Raw genomic sequence first — 17,273 nt, forward strand, 5'->3', positions numbered from 1 at the left:
CACTTATGTATTGTCTGTGGCTGCTTTCAGGCTATAATGGCAGAGCTGAGTAGTGCAACAGCGACTATATGGCCCATGAAGACTAAAATATTTACTGTCGGGCCCTTTGCAGAAAAAGTTTGCTGATCCCTGCCCTAGTTCAACCTCATTGAATGAGGAATCAGGGCCCAGAGAGGGGCAGTATCTTGTCAAGGCTCATCGGAGCCCTGCTTTTATTTCCATGTCCCACTCAAGGTCCTGTTTGCACAGCCTCTGGTTTGGGCAGTTGAATCGCCTTTGCCTTTTCTGGGTTTGGAGTGATAGCCTCATTGGAAAAGGTTTGTAACTGATTTATGATGTAATCAAGACATTGCAATGAAATTTCCATTTCAGATGAAGCTAGTTTGGAGCCCAGAATGAGATGTGGGTACCCACAGAAACTGGGTTCCTTTTACTAGAGCGTGCATGACTGATATTAGCCTTTTCCTGAGAAGGGAGGGGACCCTAGGCTCCTGAAGAAAGGAGAGGGCTTCAGAGGGGTCAGTGTAGGGAGCGGGAAGGAGTCTTTCCTGCTCCTAACCCACCTGCAGAGTGAGGGGTCCTGACCTGTCGGGTGCTCTGAGGCTTTGGGCCAGGCCGGCAGTTGAGACCAATCTCAAGTCACCAAGTATCAATACTTCCCTGCTGTGTCTCCAGTAGGAGTTTAGGGGGCTTGGTGCTGGTGGGGGTGTGGGTACCAATAGGGGGCAGCAGAGAAGACAGTGGTCAAGGCCTGGACTCTGGCTGGGGATGCAGCTCAGAGCAGCTCTCCCCTGCTCAGCCCCATCCACAATTCCCACCGTCCTCATGCTTGAGGGCCAAGCTTAGCCTGCCCCAGCCCCTTCCTGCATGCGCCAGCTGCCCAGAACAGCTTGCAGCTCCCCTTTTGGGCCCATGCTTCCCACCTCAGGACCTTTGCTCCTGCTATAGCCAGCCAGTGACTGTGGTGCCCTCCCTTTGTCTCCCGACTGCCTCCCCACATCCTCCCCACGATTCAGGGCCCAGTGCAAAGTCTGCTCCTAAGAGAAGCTTTCTTTGGCTTCTGCGAAGTTAGTTACTCTGCCTCCTTGCAGCACCTTGAAACTTGAACTTTTCTCAAGATCAGGAACTCCATTTCTCTATCTTTTCTCACCTGCTGAATGGGGAACAGAGGAGATAAGAGCACAACCCACAGTCCTTCATACTTAGATTTAAGTATCAGCTCAGCCACTTATTAGCTGTGAGAACTTGGGCAAGTTTCTTAACAATTCTGAGCCTGTTTCCTCATCTGCAAAATGGGAATAATGACGGCACCCACCAGAGAGGGTTGCTGTGAAAATTAAATGAGACAATACATGTAAAGGGTAGCCACGGACACACAGCTGGCGCTCAGTAAATGTTAGCTCTCATAGCATGTTGGAATAATGTTATTACTAATCATTTGTTGAATGAACAGCCGGGTGGCACATAATTCTGAGACACTGACCAGCATTTGTGGACACTGCACAGTGCCCAGTACGGGTGGGCACTCTTCTATATGCTGCCTCTTGCAGCCCTTCACTACGGCCCACGAGGCAGCCATACTCTCCCTGCCTCCCAGCCTGCAGCTGTCCCCGGGCTGTTTGATCTTCGGGTGTCTCTGGGAGGCATGCCGAGCTGAGTCACTCTATGCCTGAGTGGCTGTGGGGAGGGCTAGGTTACAAGGTCAGCCCCGGGGTGCTACGGTGGGACCCCAGCCCAGAGGAGCAAGGCTGGTCTTTAACCAGGGCTGAGGGGAACAGTGGAGAAGAGAGGGCGGCAGGCCCCCAGGTCAGCTGGTCAGGGCTCAGGAAGACTGTGGGGTTGGCCCAACCCTTAAGGTTCCAGACTCTAGAAGTCTCAGAGATCGGGCAGAAGCCAGATGACCAGAACACAGGCCCAAGGGCCAAGCAGGCCTAATCCAAGATCCCTGAGCTCTCCGAACCCCCTGATCAAGGACGGGAGGGGTCCAGGGCCTGGAGCAGGGCAGGGGCTGCAGGGGCAAGTGCCACGCTGTGGGGAGCGAAGCCAGAGGGGACAGGGAGACAGGCAGTGCCCAGCATGGACATGGCTGGGCCATTTTCTCCCCCAAAGAGTGAGGGTGCAAGTCAATACCATTCTGTCCACATTTCCTGAGCACCCCCAAGGCCCCGGCCCTGGGCTCAGCGCATACCAACCACCATGACAGGGAATAATTGTCCCCATTCTATGGTTTGGAAACCAAGGATCAAACAGAAGTGCTTTGCCTGATGCCACAAGTTTGTGGCCAAGGCAGATCTTCTGAGCCAGCCTTGTTCTCACAGAGCCTTGGAAATGACATAAGCCACAAGTACCTAACTTTATGCTTCTAAAGAGGCCCTCAGGTGTGTCCTCACCTACCCTCTTGTATGAGGCCACATAACAAATGACCACGAACCTAGCGGCTTCCAACAGCACCCCTTTACTATCTCACAGATGACCAGTCATATGCGACTTGACAGAACAGGAGATCAGGTTTAGAAATAGACCCTAAAAGACCCACATTTAGTATACGACAGTGAGAAAAAGGTGGATTGTTTCATAAAAGGTGTTGAACAACTTGCTATCTTTAAAAATATATGGATCAAAATTTCAGTAAAAAATTAAACCATAAAGTTACCAGGCCTAGAAAGAATGATATTTTAAAAATGAAACCCAATGCGAGAAAGGGTTTTTACATGAAAAAGTGATGTTAAAACATTCTCCCTCCCCCCGAACTCTTCCATACTCTTTCCATCAAGAGGTGGGGTCTCTGTCCTCTCCTGGAATCTGGGCTTAGTGACTGTGGAACCAATAGAATATGGCAGAAGTGATGCACACCATTTCCAGGCTGAGGTCTTAAGAGCCTGAGAGCTTCCCGTTCTGTCTCTTGGAATGGCCCAGGCTCCAGGCTGTGAGGCAGTCCAGGCCACAGGCAGGGGGCCTGTGTAGGTGTCCAGGCCAGCAGCCCAGCAGAGGGCCCAGCTGACGGCCAGCCTTGACAACCAGACACTTGAGTGAGGAAGCCTTCAGCTGCCTGGAACCCAACCACCATCTGACTACACGGCATGAAGGAGCCTGAATGAGACCCTCTTGCCGAGCCCAGCCAACTTCCAGAACCATCAGAGAGAATAGTGGAAGGATTGCTGTTGCTTTAAGCCACTACGTTTTGGGATAATTTATTATGCATCAGTAGATGCACTATGATACACTCTGTATGACAAAACCTAGAAGCCATAAGAATAAAAAATGTCTGCATTAAAAATAATTAACAAAACCACAAGACATGGGCTTCCCTGGTGGCGCAGTGGTTAAGAATCCGCCTGCCAATGCAGGGGACACGGGTTCGATCCCTGGTCCGGGAAGATCCCACATGCCACAGAGCAACTAAGCCCATGCGCCACAACTACTGAGCCTGTGCTCTGGAGCCCGCGAGCCACAACTACTGCAGCCCGCGTGCCAGAGCCCGTGCTCCGCAACAAGAGAAGCCACCGCAGTGAGAAGCCCACACACCGCAATGAAGAGTAGCCCCCGCTTGCCGCAACTAGAGAAAGCCCGCGTGCAGCAACGAAGACCCAACACAGCCTAAATAAATAAATAAATTTATTTTAAAAAAACCATATGACAGCAAACTCAGGGAAAGACCATATTTGCGACTCATATTACAAAGGGCTAATTTCCTTATTGTATGAATAGTACCTACAAATCATTAAGACAAAGATGCCCAGCTCATCTGAACAGGCAAAGGATATCCATAGGTTATAGAAGGAAATGGTTCTGAAACGTATGAAAAGTGCTCAACTTGGCTCAAAAGAGAACTGTAAATTAAAATTACAATAAGATATCATTAAAAACAAAAATACACAGGAGAAGTAGATGCTTTCATACATTACTGATAGGAGTGTAAATTGAACAACTTCTCTGAAAAGCGTTTTATCAGTATCTATCAAACTTTTACAGTGCACATATTTTTTGACCCAACAATTCTGCTTCTAGGAATTTATCTTACAGATGTATTTACCCACGCACAAAATGACATTTGTGAAAGGCTCTTTGTTGTGGCATTGTAATAGTAAAGATGGGAAACATCCTAAATGTCCATTAGTAGGGGACTGTTCATCATTTGTGGTTCACTCCTACAGTGAAATACCCTGCATCCATAAAAAGAAAGAGGCACCTCTGTGTGTAAGGATGTGCAGTGATCTCCAGGATACACTGTTGAGTGAAAAAAAATGGGGTGATGCAGAGTGTATATGCTACCATTTATGTGAAAACTATATGCATATTATTATATATATTAAACATCTCTGGAAAGATGTGACTGCTTCTGGGGAGAGGATCTGAGTGGTGGGGGGCAGGGTAGGAGTGGTGATTTTCACCTTATACCCTTGTGTACCTTTGGGAATTTGTATCTTGTACATTTATTATCTATTCCAAAACTAAAAAAAATACTTATTTAAAAATAGTACTTGAATAACTGGTTAACCATTTGGAAAAACATTAAGGAGAACCCCCACCTCAAACTGTATATACAAAATGTTCCAAATAGATTCAAGATTTAAATGCAAAAGAGAATTTATAACAGTCCTACAGAAACTTCCTTTCTTACTGTCATTTTGAATTTTTGCATGTTCCAAATTTCCATCCCCCTGCTGGAGTTGTGGCCCTGACCCTCAGTCAGTCACCCAGGGGTCTCCCAGGCTGCCATTACCTGGAACTTACTAAGAGCTCCATAAATCTCAGCTGCTTATTGATTTGTTTTACCAGTGAAGCCCAGGTCAGGCCTCTGATCCCTCTCCAGTTTGGATCCTTCCTCTCCCAACCACTTCACCTGATCCTCCTCAAGGGCTCTCAGCTGGCTCCATCCTCTGGCTCCATGGCCACCATCTAGTAGCACTATTGAGCACCATCTGGGTGCTTTGCCTTGGGGGAGGGGGCCCATTGATGTGTCACACCCCCTCCTGCCCCTGGTGGACAGACTTGCCCAGTGTCCTTGCCTGTCCTTGTGTGGGGGAGGAGCTGGGCCCAGGTGTCACCACTGATTAACAGGATGGAGCCACTGGGCTGTGCTGTCCCCAGAAGCCCTGGCCTGGGGACAGAAAAACACCTTGTTGTGTCAATAGTTGAGGTATTTCAGAAATCGTCCCCAAGGTGTCCTAGCAGTGCAGATAGCGGTCTGTGGGTAAGACATTTATTAATGTGTTACTTACAGGGAGAGATGGCAGGACAGAGCACTGGCCAGGGACCCAGGTGGCCCAAAGAGCCAGCTCTGGCCCCTCCAGCGACTTGCTGTGTGACCCCAGGCTGGAGATGTCACGTCTTTGTGCCTGTCTCTCTTTCCTAGCTGGGCCTTGATGGGGCAGAATGGATTCAGATAAAATCCTCAGAGAAGAGACCACCAGGTAGGGCTTTTGCCTTCTAGGTCCTCCCAAGCCTGGGAGCAAGTACCTGAACAGGCTCTGGCAGAGATGAAGCCGGCAGAGCTCAGGGACAGGTCTGGGCCCCTCCCACTTGTACTGAGTCTTGCTTCAGCATCTGCGTCTCTGACCAGCTGCTATCCCTGGGGTATGTGTTTCCTTGGATGTGTTACTATTTATCAAGCACCTACGATGTGTGTTACCTTGTATGGTTAGTCCATTCAAGATGGCTGTTCTGTTGCTCTCTGTATATCCCCTGCTCTACTAGTCCCTGCTTCACTCACATGACTATCCAATCCTCTTAATTACAGGGCTTAACTAGTCCCTGGTAACTGATGAGCCCACCTGACATCAATTCCCCCTATAAATGGTAGCCTCCCTCTCCCTCGGGCAGTAAAGACTGCTGCCATATCCTGCCCGCCATCTGCATGGTGGGGTGTTGCTCCAGGACCCTTTGTGTACGATCCCTGTCCAATAAGCCACTGATGTCTTCGTCACTGTCTCCAGGCTCTTTCTTGGGTCTCGAGGCTGGACAACTACAAGGCTTGCAGGCCTGCAGGGTGCAGCCCAACATACCTGCTGTTGTAAGTACTATATATAGTCATCCTCTCAACAAGCTGTGAGGGAGGTATCACTATTGTCCCCATTTTACAGATGAGGAAACTGAGGCATGCAGAAGTTTAACAACTTGTCCTTAGTGGGTGGCAGAGCTGTGATTTAAACCCAGGCAGTCTGGCTCCTGAGCCTGAACTCCTCAACTCTTTCCTTCATGGCCTTGGTGCTTGGTAAATACCTAACATGGCCCAGGGCCCATGCAAATGTTGCTTGCTTAATAATCACAACAACCCTTAAAGGTAAGTTCTAATAACCCCATCTTGTAGCTGAAGAAACTGAGGCTTAGGAAGAGGATGTGAACCGACCAAGATCACACAGCTTGTTAAGTGGCAGAGCTGGGATTCAGACCCAGTCCACCTGACTGCAAACCCGGGCTCTGACCATGACCCCATGACCCCACATGTCTCCAGTATCTTGGCCCTGGCCCTATGCATGGCCTGCCTCCGGCCGGTCAGCAAGTGTTCAGCAAACTGGGTGGCCCACAACCAATCAAACTCCCTCTCACAACTGTGGGCTTCCTATGGGGAACTGCACCAAGTATTAAAGAGGTCATTCTGGGATTCAGACCGCCCTCATCCAGGCTCCTCTGTATGCACAATAGGCCAGGCTCAGAGCTCAGTCTGTGTGACCAAAGACCCCTGCCTGGAACAGTGTGACCATGAAGAGACAGACCTAGAGAAGATGGTCAATGCACTCAGGCCCTGGGAATGGGGATGGTCCTTGACTGCAGCCCCCTCCCCCAGCGCAGTAGGCACCTTTACAGGCATCCACACACATTCACACAGAACTCTCTCCTGGATGCCCTTTTACCCAACGCAACCCCCAAGTCACGCCTGCCGGTCCTGATGCTCTGGGGCAGTGGGTACTCAGAGGTAGCAGGCCAAGGATACGAGCCTGGCACCAGCCCCAGAACCAGTCTGTTTCATTAGGGCTTGATCTCACACACACACACACACACACACACACACACACACACACACAGGTACAAGGCGTACACGCGGAGCCCCAGTTACCCCCACACAGACACACCGTCAGTGCCACTAGCTCACTGCACAGCTGGAACCCCACACGCCCCCACTGTGCCCCCGCCCCCGGCGCCAGCCCGCACCCCCGCCCCTCCTGCTCCGGGCCCGGCCCTCCCGAGGACCCGCCCCCTTCCCAGACTGCTTCCGCCCGCGGGGTCCGGCTCAGTATCCGGCAGCTGGAAGGTGAATGAGGCCTGTGCGACTTATGAAGGTGTTTGTGACGCGCAGGATCCCCCCCGAGGGCAGCGCGGCGCTCGCCCGGGCCGCAGAGTAAGCCCCGCGCTCCTGCAGCGCTCCGCGCGCCGAGTCCCCGCCCTCCGGGCGCGAGTTCTGCGGGTGGCGTCGCGGGAAGGGGCTGCAGAGCCCCAGGCGCCGCTCCGGGACCTCGGGCACCCAGTACGCTGGCTGACCCAGCGTCTCCGGGCGGGTCGGGGTAGGCCTCCCGAGGCCCAGTTAGTTATTTTTGGTGGGGCGGACGGCTCGGTCCGTGGCGTCAGATCCGGGATCCTGCGCTTGGGCCTTGGCCGAACTTTCCAACCTGTGCCTGGCCAGGACTGTCTTGGAGTTTGGGGAAGCTTAGAGAAAGTTCTCTGGGGCCCAGCTTTCTCCAGGCCCGTTGCAGTGACGCTGGGACCCGCAGCTCCCCTGGCCCTTGCAGTGTGGGTGGGGGAAAGGGCTGGAGCCCTCCCCAGCCATGGCCCTGGGGAGAGGGAAGACGGCCCATGACACAAGGGACAGGCTGTTAATCTTTTACCCTCTGTGGTCACTTGGCCAGGTCAGGGACGTTAGCAGTCACTGGATTACCTGGTCCCTTTGGACAGTTGGCAGGGGGCCTCTGGTAGCATTTCTTAAATTGAACCCTGCAGGTCAGCCTTGCCAGGTGCTTCATATACGTAAACTCTTAATCCTTCAGTACTGTGAAGTCGGTACAGTAATTCCCACTTTACAGAGAAAACTGGGTCAGGTTAAGTACCTTCCCCAATGACTGTGTGTGGCACAGCTGGGATGTGAACTCTGCTCTGTCAGCTGCAGTCTGAGCCCTGCATTATGCAGGTTTGCACTGCCCATATCAGGCAGGGAGAAGGTGGAACCCAGCCTCAGAGACCAGTGCAAGGGGAAAGAGATTTGTTCATTTCATTCAATGCAATGAAACCTTTGCTGAGGACTTGCCATGTACCAAGCATTGAGGGGGGAAGAGGGGAGGGCAAAAACAACAAGGGCACTAATGGCGGCAGCTCACACTGCTATAGCGCTGTGCCACCATCAAAGGAGGGTGAAAGGAAGCCTGTGCCTGGGGCTTAGGCGTGGAGGTGCCGCAGCGGGGAATTCTGGGAAGTGCCAGCAGCTCTGTGTCTTGCGCATGTAGATGCTCCGTACGTGTTGGCTGCACAGAATTAAATGTCAAGGGCTGGGAGGTTGGGCAGCACCACGGGGAAACATGCCCCGTGCCCACCGGCCACCATGGAAGTGCCCCCTGAAACTCCTCCATGTTGAACTGCTTTGATCTTGTCCAAGTACAAAGTCAAGAACAAGAGTTTTTCATTTCATGGACTCATAGGAGAGGATGTGCAACTGGACAGGGAAATCAAGCCCCATCTGATTTCCCCCCACTGGCCTTCCCAACAATAGGCAGCCCAGGCCTGGGAGCTCACTACCTGTGAGGCCTCCTGTAGGGGTAAGAAAGCGCTTCCTTGTGTTGAGCTGAGAGCCGTCTCCGTCACTTTCTCCTTTCACTTTAGGCCCCTTTCGGTCCTTGTCAGAGAGCTGTGGTCTGTGACAGCCCTTCACCCTCAGGACAGTTCTGAGGCCACCCACGCCTGACCTTGACTCGCCTCAGCCAGCCCCAGGCAGCTTGAGGCCAGAGCAAGCAGAAGACAATGTTTCCCACTCTGAGAGGGGTCTGCAGGGGGCTGGAGGGGCTTTGGGGGCCTGGGGACACCTGCGGGGCTCCCGCACTTCTGAGCGGTCTTTCCTTTGCCTTCAGCTGTGAGGTGGAGCAGTGGGATTCCAATGAGCCCATCCCCAGCAAGGACCTGGAACAGGGCGTGGCCGGGGCCCATGGCCTGCTCTGCCTCCTCTCTGACCGCATAGACAAGAAGCTCCTGGACGCCGCAGGTGTGTGCACTGGGCAGGCCCGGGGAGGGTCCCAAGAGTGTCTTGGCCCTGGTGGACGTATCAGCCTGCTGCTGCTGGTTCCCGAGCGGGTCTTAAGTGACCTCTCTGAGCTCTGAGGGCATTCACTGCAGACCTGGGCCAGAGGGAGCAGTTGTGTGCAGTTCCAAATGGCATACACTTTGCCCCTCTCTCATGGTGGTGAGTCCCCAGAGGGAGGACTTAGGAGGGCAAAGACCATGGTGTGGAGGAGAGCCAGGGCCCCAGGCCCTCGTCCAGCTCTGCTCAGCCTTGCTTTATGACCTTGAGCAGGGCCCTGCATTTTCTGGACCTGTCTATAGTATGTAGGAGGGCCTTGAATCCCCTGAGGAAAGATACAAACAATGCTTTTTCTGCCCAACAGGAGCCAATCTCAAAGTCATCAGCACAATGTCCGTGGGTGTCGACCACTTGGCTTTGGATGAAATCAAGAAGCGGTAAATGCAGCTTGGACTCTGGAAGCAGGGCCTGGAGTGAGGGGTGACTACCAGAGAGGGAAAAAGAGGAGCTGAGTATTTTTTTCTTCATATTCTTTGACCATTCAGTGAAAACGTAAGGTAGCTGATAATAAAATCTGCTCATGTGTGCACACATCAGTTAAGGTAAGGCCGAGCAGTCAGAAGCAGTGGGTAACAGTATCCAGGTGACACCCTTTCACATTCATTCTTTTTTTTGACCCCCACAACAACCCCTTCAAGTAGAAAAGGCAAGTATTATTATTTCCCTCTTTAGATGAGGAAGTTCAGAAAAGTTAAGTAGTTACTGGCTCCAGACTTTGGACCCCAATCTTCCATCTTATATCCTTCTCAAAATGGGAGATAATCAAGATGGGAATGAGGGCTGGCCATTCCTGAGTGCTCACTTACAGCTCTGAGCTTCCTGACAGGCAGCGCAAAGAGTGAACAAAGCTGTATCACGGCAATGTCCCAGCAGTAGAAATTGGTGAAGGTGCTTGAGGCCAGTGTTACCACCAAATCTTTGATTCGTAGTGGGATCCGTGTGGGCTACACCCCAGATGTCCTGACAGATGCCACGGCCGAACTCGCCGTCTCCCTGCTGCTCACCACCTGTCGCCGGTTGCCTGAGGCCATCGAGGAGGTGAAGAAGTGAGTGAACACTTGGCAGGGAAGTCGACTCTGCTCAGCAGCTGGTACTTGAGCACCCGGTGTCACCCTGGACCAGAGGTGATCCTGTCCCCGGCTGTGCCCCAACTAATGAGGGGGGACAGACTCAGGCACAATACTGCAATGCACAGCAGAGCTGAAATAAACAGGGTGTGAAGGGAAATTGTGGGGGAGGAGCGTGGATCAGGGAAGGCTGCGTGGAAGTGGTAGCCGGTGGGCGTCCTCCTGAGCCCTTAGAGGGCCCTGTGCACCATCATGTGGGAATCCAAAAGGCTCTGGAAACTGAAGGTTGTTTCATTTCGCTGCAGATACACCAATGTGCTTGATACGGGTGCCACCCCAGATGCTGTTGAGGGTGTTATGTAGAATACAGCATATGTACCTTAACACCTTCCTAAAATCTGAAAATTTAAAAATTCTGGCCTGAGGGTTTCAGATCAGAGATGTGGGTCTGTACATCCAGAGTTGGGAAAGGTACTCCAGGTGCGGGGACTGGCTTGAGCAAAGGCCAGGAGGCGTGCAGATGCAGGCTCTCAGAGAATGTGTACTGGGAGAGGGGATTTGAGGTGGGGATGTGGCAGGGACAGAGGCTGCATGGGGCTGACTAGACACTCTCACCCTTCTTTCGAGGGAGTTGGTCCCTTCATTGGAGGTGACTGAAGACAGGCTCTGTTCCCCTGTCCACCCAAGGCAAAGGGGTGGGCCTGTGGCTTCCCTGGAGCACCGAGAATACTGCTTTGGGAATCCTACATCCTGCTGCTCTTCCCTGGCTGTGTGACCTCACATAGATTGCCCTTTCTTGTCTCAGTTTTCCCGTCTGCAAAATGGGGGGAGAACCTGTAAGGCCCCTTCCAGCCTTCGGACTCTGTGTCCCCAGTGGCTTTAAAGGAAGAGTCAGTCACGCTGCTTATTGGCAACACCCAGTGGCTGTAGGGGTAACGCATGCTCCTCTCAATCCTTGACTGGAGGGCTGGGCCTGTCCCTTGCACCACGGGGTCTGCGCAGCGGCCCTCATCTTTGCCTGAGACCAGAGCCTCTAACCCGTCCCTCTCTCCCTGCAGCGGCGGCTGGACCTCGTGGAAGCCCCTGTGGATGTGTGGCTACGGCCTCACACAGAGCACCGTTGGCATCATCGGGCTGGGGCGCATAGGTGAGGCTCCCATCTACCCAGATTGGCACCCTGGCTCTCACGTCTTGGTTTGAGTCTCTGGCACCCGTGTCCAGATGCTGACAATCCTTCTTTGGAAAGAGTCACCGTACCTGGGTGCAGTAGGGATACCTCTAGCGAGAAGACACAGCATCGTAAAACACAGGCCAAAAAATAAAATAAGGAGTTCCTTAAGAACTCATTAGGTGATAGAACCAAGTTGTAAGAGCCAGGGTTCTTTATGATTATAGCTGCATACAGGACAGATGAAAGCGATGATGGCTGCAGGGTCGGGACTTTTAGGAGGGGTTTACTGTGGGAGAGCCCACGCTGCCCCAGGCCTGGGTTCTGGAAGGCATCTGACTCCTAAAGCCTTAATTCAGGAACCAGAGGGTCCAGCAGACAGAGCTTACCTGTGATTCTGAGGCGGGGCAGAGCTACTTTTCTTCCAGTGGCCCCCAGCGCTGGAGAAGCCTGGCATAGGCCGGTGGCTCTCTGGCACCCTGCCTGGTGCAGAGGTGAGGGTGAGGACGGGAGGGGTGCATAAATTGTCTGGCCAGCTAGCAGCCCTGCCTCCCACACTAGAGGGCTGCTTGGAAGAAGCCAGCAGTTTTGGGACGTGCTCTGCGTCTGAAAATCCAGCTGCCCAAGCCTGTCCCGGCAGTGTGTGTGCAAAGGGTCAGGGTCGGGGTGAGTCGGCAGTTGGGCAGCGCCACCAGAAAGTCAGGTGGGGTCTGTGGGTGCACCACCAGAAGCAGAGGGTCCAGAAGGAGGAAGGGGACCGTGTGCTCAGACCTCTGCTGGGCTGCCAGATCCAGTGCTCAGGGAAGGCTAGCAGATGGCCCTCAAGGTGGCCAGCACCGTGTGAGGACGGCACGTCAGTCACAGCCACACAGGAGCTGTGGTGCTGCCTTCAGATCCCTGAAGGACTATCACACGGACCCCTGAGGGCAGTGTGGGCTGGCAGGGGGCTGGGTACAGTGTGGCAGGAGTGGTTAATGTTGGGAAGGGCCTCCCCACCCCCACCCTTCCCCCAGGGGCTCCCGCTCTCTGGAGCTGCTGGGCGCTGCCCTGCTCTCTGAGGGACTGGGAACAAGCGCTGACTCTGACTCCTTGCCTCCAGGCCAGGCCATTGCTCGGTGTCTGAAACCATTCGGTGTCCAGAGATTGCTTTACACAGGGCGCCAGCCCAGGCCTCAGGAAGCAGAGGAACTCCAGGCAGAGTTTGGTAAGTAAAACCTCGATTTCCACAGGAACCCCGCCTGTGCTCGGCTGGATGGTTCTCCGTGTTTGCTGTAACGGCAGCACTTTGGGGCAGGCGCAGGAGCTCCGTGGTGTCTGTGGTGTGCCTTAGGTGTTGTCTGACCTCCCTGCCCCTGCACGCAGAGGCCCATTCAGGGAGCAAAGGGCCTCACCCAGGCCACACAGTGAGTACCCTCAATGCCAGAGGGACTCCAAGTCTCCTGTCTTGCAGGGTCTTTTATCACCATTGTCCATGTACAAACAGAGCAGCAGGGATGGTGACACATATAAGGAATTGCTGGGAACTTGCACGCAGTTTTCTTAATAAACTGGTGAGCGCTTACCCGCCAGCCTTGTGTCCGGGTGGATCCAGCTCCCTGGCAGGCGCACAGCGTGTTGAGCGGGGGGCAGGCTGGATTTCAGCCACTCCACCCCCTTGGCACATTGGGCCTCGAAGGTGGTGAAAGCCAGAGTGGTCCAGATCCCATTGTGTGACCTTGAATAAGCTCCTGCCCCTGTCTGGCCTCAGTTCCCCACCTTTAGAGCAGGGGGCTGGCTGAATGATGTAACACACCAGGATCCCACGAGTGTCTGTTGACTTTGTGTGGTTATTAGAGTTCTCCACGTAGAGACAAGACCTTCAGGAAGCATCTTGGGAGTTTCCATTATGGACGGAGGGAGGAATGGTCAAGGTTCCCACCCTCTTGCTGTCTCTAACCTGGGACACAGAACCTGATGGAGCCCTGCCCTCCCCCAGTGTCCACCCAGCAGCTGGCCGCTGAGTCTGATTTCATCGTCGTGGCCTGCTCCTTAACACCTGCAACCAGGGGGCTCTGCAACAAGGACTTCTTCCAGCAGATGAAGAAAACAGCTGTGTTTGTCAACATCAGCAGGTATCCTGGGTCACCAGGCAAGCCTAGAGAGGGGCTGTCCCTGTTGCTGTGACCTGAGGTTTTTCTTCCCCATGGGCTGTCAGTGAGACTCAGGCTGAGCTTACTGCCCTTGATAAACCAATCAACCAGACAACTCAGAAATACAGTAAAGGCCCCAGAGCATGCCCCAGGTGCTCAGAGCAGGGCCTGGCCTGTCTGGTTCCCAGCAGTACCCTTGGCCTTGCTCAGGAAGTGAAGGCACCATGGCAGCAAGTTACCAGGTAACCCTGTACCTCTAACCACAAAGGGGTGGCCTTAATGTTCTTTCCAGCCCTTTGGAGGCCGACCTTCATGGTGCTGAGCCTGGGTCTGTCTGTGTGAGTCAATGACAGCTTGAACCCTCATGCTCCTGGGCAGACAGACCCAAAACCCAGGTTGTCTTGGGTCCTCAGAATGTCCCCAGGGTGCCTTTAGGCCACTGAACATGTTATGGGGGCAGACCTTCCCTCTCTGCCACTCCAACCCCTTCTTAGCTAGTGCCCTTTGAACCCACTTAAATCAATTTGGAGGCAAAGATGGGCAATGGGAGGGGACTCCAAGGGCTCATCCACCCCAGAGGTGCCTGTAGTTACTGACGTTTAGCTGCAAAGGGGGTGCCTTTGGGGTGGAGTGAACATGCAGGAACACAGGGCTCGCACTGATGCCAACAGTGTCGTTGCTTCCGTCATGTACCCAGTACTTCAGGGCACTGGGTTATTGCTGCACGAGTACCGTTGAGTGCACGATGTGAAGTCTTTAGCAAACCAGATCTCTACTCCAGTGGTTCATTGATGGGAAGGATGTCTGCTCACTTGGATGGATGTAGTTGGGTGTATCCTCAGGTCTCTGCCTGCAGTTGGGCAGGTGCCTGACACTTGCTGCAGTGCTTGTCAGCCGGTGGTCAGGATCCCAACACACATGCAGGCTCTGGGTCCCGTTCATGTAGTGGTGCGTGTAAGTAAGCTTTGATCCTCCTAGCACTCCTGGGAGTTAGGTAGTATTCTCCCTATCATACAGAGGAGGACCCTGAGGCACAGAGAATTTGAGACACTTGCCCAAGGTCACACAGCTCGAAAGTGGCAGGCTGGGGTTCTCTGTATTACTGTACAAACTATAAATAAGTATACTATAAGGCTTACTGCTTTGAAAGTTAGTGCCAAGTGCCAGGTTGATGGGAAAATTCATTCTCTGGGTGGTTCTGCCCTAAAGGCGACCTGGGTAGAGGGAGCTTTGGGGCACCCACATCACTGTCATTCTCAGGGGAGAAGTGGTGGACCAGGACGACCTGTACCAGGCCCTGGCCAGTGGTCAGATTGCAGCTGCTGGACTGGATGTGACAACCCCGGAACCACTGCCTACAAACCACCCTCTCCTGACCCTGAAAAACTGCGGTAAGAACTGTGCTTTACCAGCAACACTTCACCCGGCCCTGGTTCCTTCCCGCCACGGCTTGTGAAGCCGGCTTGCAGTTCTCCCAACACTCGGGTTAAGCACCGTGCCCCCAGAGACACAAGCCACAGCTGCCAGAGGTGGGAGTCGCAGCTCCAAACGCCCTTTCTCAGGCTAAGTTTTAAGTCATACCCTTTTCCCTGTCCCCTAGCCCCCAGGGAGGTAGATGCGTCTGGCATCTCATCCCGTGACACCTTAGTGCAGTGGTTCTCAAACTTTTTTGTTCATCGGTCACCTGGAGGGACTGATCAAACACACGGTGCCGGGCCCCCCCATGCTTCTGCCTCAGGGATGAGGCCTGAGAATGTGCTCCTAATGTCTCCCACGCTGCTGCTGCCCGTTGGCCGGGGAGCACTGTGAGAACCACTTACTTAGCATTCCTCTTTAGACTCCTCAGTTACCGCTAACAGTTCTTTATATTACGGTCTCTCTGTTCAGCTAGCTGACGTGGTTTCTGCCTCCAGTCTAATATATAACCGAGTGGAAGGGGCCTCAGGTTGTCTGGGCCAGTCCCTGTCCTTTACTTACATTCTGGAAGGGAAAACCAAAGAGAAAGGCCGTAGCTGCCTTCCCCACACTGAATGCTCCCATTATTGGAGCCCTTGGAAGCTCTACCATCCCCGCCCCCGTGCCCGTCTGAGAGGAACACTGGCTGTGATGGCCAGGCTGTTGCCCGGAGCTGGGAAATCTCCCATCCCCCCAAGCCCTGGGCCTTTAGCTCGGTGCCCTGGGTACTGCTTTTGAAAGGTGTGCTTTAGGGACGAGTGACCTCACTTGTTCTGCAGTGGGGCCAGAAGCAGCTGTGCTGTCCAGCCTTTCATCTAGTTATTTCGGGAGATCAGAAGCCCAGGGCGTCACCTAGTTTCACCATCTGATATTTGAAGGGCTGCGTCTAGACAGGCTCCAAGACTCCTTCTAGCCCTGACATTCTTGTGTTCAGGATACGTAATTCTTGTCACCCTTGCATCTGGGTTTCGGTAGCCCTGGGGAAATAGAGTGCTTAGTGAGAGGAGGAAAGGCAAATCTTTTTATTGGCACATGCTAGCCATGAAAAAAGGGCCCGAGTTAAGGCTCCTGAATCACCCTCCTCATTTCCCTTTCTTCCTCTCCTTTCCAGTGATCCTGCCCCACATTGGCAGTGCCACCCATAGAACCCGAAACACCATGTCCTTGTTGGCAGCTAACAACTTGCTGGCTGGCCTGAGAGGGGAGCCGATGCCCAGTGAACTCAAGCTGTAGCCACACGGGAGACACTGAGGCTAGGAGGCAAACGGCCCCGGGATTCTGTCAGATGCGCCCAGGCTTGATTGGACCCACAGGATGGGAGCCAAAGAAAAAAGTCTGATGTGTACTGATTCTATGGAGGGAAGACTGGTGCTCATGGATGTGCTCCCACTTTTGTGGTTGGAAGCATCTGAGCCCAAAGTGTGTAATTCTATTAAATAATTCTCTGAGAGACCGCCTGGGCGTGTAACTGGGAGACACTGAGGACAAGAGCATCTGCTTACATTTTCTAAATCAGGGCCTCTAGTGACCGCAGGTTCTGCTTCCCACCCCCATCCCCACGCATTTTAATTATTAGACCCTGTCCAAACCACCTTACCCCTCATCCTCTGCTAAAATGCCTTCAAGTGTCCCTCACTGAGGACAGAACAACCACAGCCCAGTGGTGACCGTGGCAACTGGACCTGCTCCCTAGACCATCGGACAAATTAAACACACATGGCAAAAAGAACTAGGTATGGTCACAATACTCATTTTTTGGTCAAGACTTATCAAGGTACGTGGGTTTCTTAATTTTTATTTTAAAATTAGTTTCAGCACCTTCATATTTTGTCCCTCGTGTCCATCTCCTCACTCCCCAGGTGAATGCCCTTTTCTAATCACCTCAGTCCTCCTAAGGCCAGGCCACCAGCACTGCCAAAGCCCTGCTCCTGCTGAGGGACCTGGGCTCCAGTTCTTCCCCGCAGCTGAGCCATACTGGAGAGTGGAGTCTTCACCCTGGGAGGCACATAAGGGAGCGGCAGAGAGCGCAAGATTTGGCAGGCCCACTAGGAGTAAAACTACGGTGAGAACAACACATCACCCTTGTCCACAGCTCAGAGACAAAGCTCAGGGAAAGCACGAGGGACTGATGACCGATAATTGTTATTAACCACAGCATGAGAGAATTTTTTAGG

At 53.2% G+C, this 17,273-nt stretch overlaps 1 protein-coding gene across 1 annotated transcript; it reads left to right on the plus strand.

Moving 5' to 3' along the window:
- Positions 1 to 7,211: 7,211 nt before the first annotated feature.
- On the plus strand, positions 7,212 to 16,549 carry GRHPR (glyoxylate and hydroxypyruvate reductase). The gene is made up of 9 exons (XM_065879397.1): positions 7,212 to 7,339; positions 9,054 to 9,184; positions 9,585 to 9,657; positions 10,210 to 10,326; positions 11,406 to 11,494; positions 12,615 to 12,719; positions 13,491 to 13,626; positions 14,905 to 15,035; positions 16,211 to 16,549. The coding sequence occupies exons 1-9, from the start codon at positions 7,257 to 7,259 to the stop codon at positions 16,330 to 16,332; spliced, it is 987 nt and encodes a 328-aa protein (XP_065735469.1). The 5' UTR covers positions 7,212 to 7,256; the 3' UTR covers positions 16,333 to 16,549.
- The last annotated feature ends 724 nt before the right edge of the window (positions 16,550 to 17,273 follow it).

Source organism: Phocoena phocoena, chromosome 6 (assembly GCF_963924675.1).
Source record: "Phocoena phocoena chromosome 6, mPhoPho1.1, whole genome shotgun sequence".
In the NCBI taxonomy this organism is placed as follows: Eukaryota; Metazoa; Chordata; class Mammalia; order Artiodactyla; family Phocoenidae; genus Phocoena; species Phocoena phocoena.